This window comes from Lipotes vexillifer, unplaced genomic scaffold (assembly GCF_000442215.2).
Source record: "Lipotes vexillifer unplaced genomic scaffold, Lipotes_vexillifer_v1.1 scaffold382, whole genome shotgun sequence".
NCBI lineage: Eukaryota > Metazoa > Chordata > Mammalia > Artiodactyla > Lipotidae > Lipotes > Lipotes vexillifer.
In genome coordinates, this window is record NW_006780611.1 from 154874 (window position 1) to 157395 (window position 2522).

At 65.5% G+C, this 2522-nt stretch overlaps 1 protein-coding gene across 2 annotated transcripts in view; it reads left to right on the forward strand.

Annotated features, from left to right (window-relative positions):
- Positions 1 to 147: 147 nt before the first annotated feature.
- The window catches only part of ARSA (arylsulfatase A), a 3259-nt gene continuing 884 nt past the window's right edge, over positions 148 to 2522 (forward strand). The window contains exons 1-7 of one of the 2 annotated variants that reach the window (XM_007453870.1): positions 148 to 184; positions 573 to 810; positions 1027 to 1267; positions 1348 to 1566; positions 1646 to 1815; positions 2133 to 2257; positions 2350 to 2477. In XM_007453870.1, the coding sequence (XP_007453932.1) occupies positions 593 to 810; positions 1027 to 1267; positions 1348 to 1566; positions 1646 to 1815; positions 2133 to 2257; positions 2350 to 2477 (1101 nt within the window). In that variant the 5' untranslated portion in view covers positions 148 to 184; positions 573 to 592. Of the gene's footprint in view, positions 185 to 561; positions 811 to 1026; positions 1268 to 1347; positions 1567 to 1645; positions 1816 to 2132; positions 2258 to 2349; positions 2478 to 2522 lie in introns of those variants that run through there. The other variant, XM_007453871.1, reaches the window with a different exon arrangement.

Sequence of the window (2522 nt, forward strand, 5' to 3'; positions counted from 1 at the left end):
CCCTGCGCCCCGCCCCTGGGCGGGGGGGGCGGAAGTCACGGGGTCAGGGGGCGGGTCGCAGGGCGGGCCGGGGGCGGGACCGGGCCAAGCGGAAGCGCCGGCAGAGGGCACTGCTGCCCGCTGTTCCGCGTTCGCCCCTCCTCGGCCGTGAACTGCCTTCGTCCCGCTTCGCGGGCCCCGGCGGGTCGGCGTCCTGGGACTACTGCCCGTGATCACGAGCCTGGGCCGGGCCCTTTGCGTGAAGAGGGTCAGATCTCCGCCTAAGAGTCTAAAGGTGTCCTGGCCCTTGAGGGTCTCCAGGGCGTTAGATCCCAGGCTACGGGCTCCTGTGTTCTGTTGAGGTCAAGGGTCTCGGTGCCGAGTTCGCTGGGACTTCAGGAAAGGAATTGTCTCAGGTAGGGGAGTATTTGGGTCTGGGGTCTCAGGGGAGGGTAGTGCCTGGGTCTGGGGTCTCAGGGGAGGTTAGTGCCTGGGTCTGGGGTCTCAGGGGAGGGTAGTGCCTGGGTCTGGGGTTTTGGGATAGAGCTTTCTGAAACCAGTTTGCCTTCTCTCCCAAGGGTCTCTTGTTACAGGCCTGTCTGTGCCGTGTGCCATGGTGGCTCTGTGGGCCCTCACTCTGGCCTTGGCTGCTGGCCTGGCTGCTACCAGCCCACCCAACATTGTGCTGATCTTTGCTGACGACCTGGGCTATGGGGACCTGGGCTCCTATGGACACCCCAGTTCCACCACCCCAAATCTGGACCAGCTGGCCGCAGGGGGTCTGCGGTTCACGGACTTCTATGTGCCTGTGTCTCTGTGCACACCCTCCCGGTGAGCAAGGAGACCGGGAGCCCTCACCCCAAATGCCCACTCCTGCCCATCCAGTTCCTCCCAGATTCACTCTGGGTTGCAGAGGGAGGAAGAGGGTCTCCGTCCCTCTGTGGAGAAGTTCGCATCTCTTTGTTTTCGTCCTCTCCCTCCCCTTCTCCTTGTGTCCATCTCAATCACTTTTGCTCGCTCTCACGGACTCTGTGACCTGTCCTATAGGGCTGCCCTCCTGACCGGCCGACTCCCAGTTCGGATGGGCCTGTACCCTGGCGTTCTGGAGCCCAGCTCCCGAGGGGGCCTGCCCCTGGAGGAGGTGACCCTGGCTGAGGTCCTGGCTGCCCGAGGCTACCTCACAGGGATGGCTGGCAAATGGCACCTTGGGGTGGGGCCTGAGGGGGCCTATCTGCCCCCCCACCATGGCTTCCATCGATTCCTGGGCATCCCATACTCCCATGACCAGGTAGGAACCACAGTGGTCCTTCCCCTTGACCCTACAGCCCCAGCCCACAGCCCAGACCTCTGAAGGAGCTGCTCCCCCAGGGACCTTGCCAGAACCTGACCTGCTTCCCGCCGGCCACCCCCTGCGATGGCGGCTGCGACCAGGGCCTGGTCCCTGTCCCTCTGTTGGCCAACCTGTCGGTGGAGGCACAGCCCCCTTGGCTTCCTGGACTCGAGGCCCGCTACGTGGCCTTTGCCCGTGACCTCATGGCAGATGCCCAGCGCCAGGGCCGCCCGTTCTTCCTGTACTACGCCTCCCACGTGAGTGATCGTGCCCCGCCCCCCAGCCGAGGGCTGCCCGTGACCCCTACCTGCTGCTAACTCCAGTCTCCATCCCCAGCACACGCACTACCCCCAGTTCGGTGGGCAGAGCTTTTCGGGGCGCTCGGGCCGAGGGCCGTTTGGGGACGCCCTGCTGGAGCTGGACGCGGCCGTGGGAGCCCTGCTGGCGGCTGTGGGGGCCCTGGGGCTGCCCGGGGAGACCCTGGTCTTCTTCACTGCAGACAACGGGTACCTGGCGGGGGGCAGGGGGTGCTGGCCGACCCCCCGGGCCTGGGGTCCTCCCACCTTGCCTGCTGGCCGAGGACGTAGTGGGATGAGGGGGTCTCGGGAGATGCTGGCCATATGTGGTGACACCAGGTGCACGTGTGTGGGAGGCTGGGGCCACGAGTGCATGGAGGTGCTTGTCTTGGTAGGACAGGGAGCGGACAGGCACGTGCTGGCCATTTCTGGGCAAAATGTGTAACTTAGAAGCCTGGGGCTGGGGTCACTGGGGCAGGCCAGAGACCCTGGGCCCCTCATCGCAGATAACCTCTCGGGTGTTCCAGGCCTGAGACGATGCGGATGTCCCACGGCGGCTGCTCTGGCCTCCTGCGATGCGGAAAGGGAACCACTTTCGAGGGGGGCGTCCGAGAGCCTGCCTTGGCTTTCTGGCCAGGCCACATTGCTCCCGGTCAGTCTTCAGGCCTTCTCGTCCTGGACTCTCGCTCCCGTCTCCCCAGCCGTGATCACAAATGGAGTGACTGTACAGCCATCTACCCGCAGGTGTGACCCACGAGCTAGCCAGCTCCCTGGACCTACTGCCCACCCTGGCAGCCCTGGCAGGGGCCCCACTGCCCAATGTCACCTTGGATGGCGTTGACCTCAGCCCCCTGCTGCTGGGCACCGGCAAGGTAGGGCCCGTGACCTCATGACCCCAGCTCCCCCCAACCCCCCCC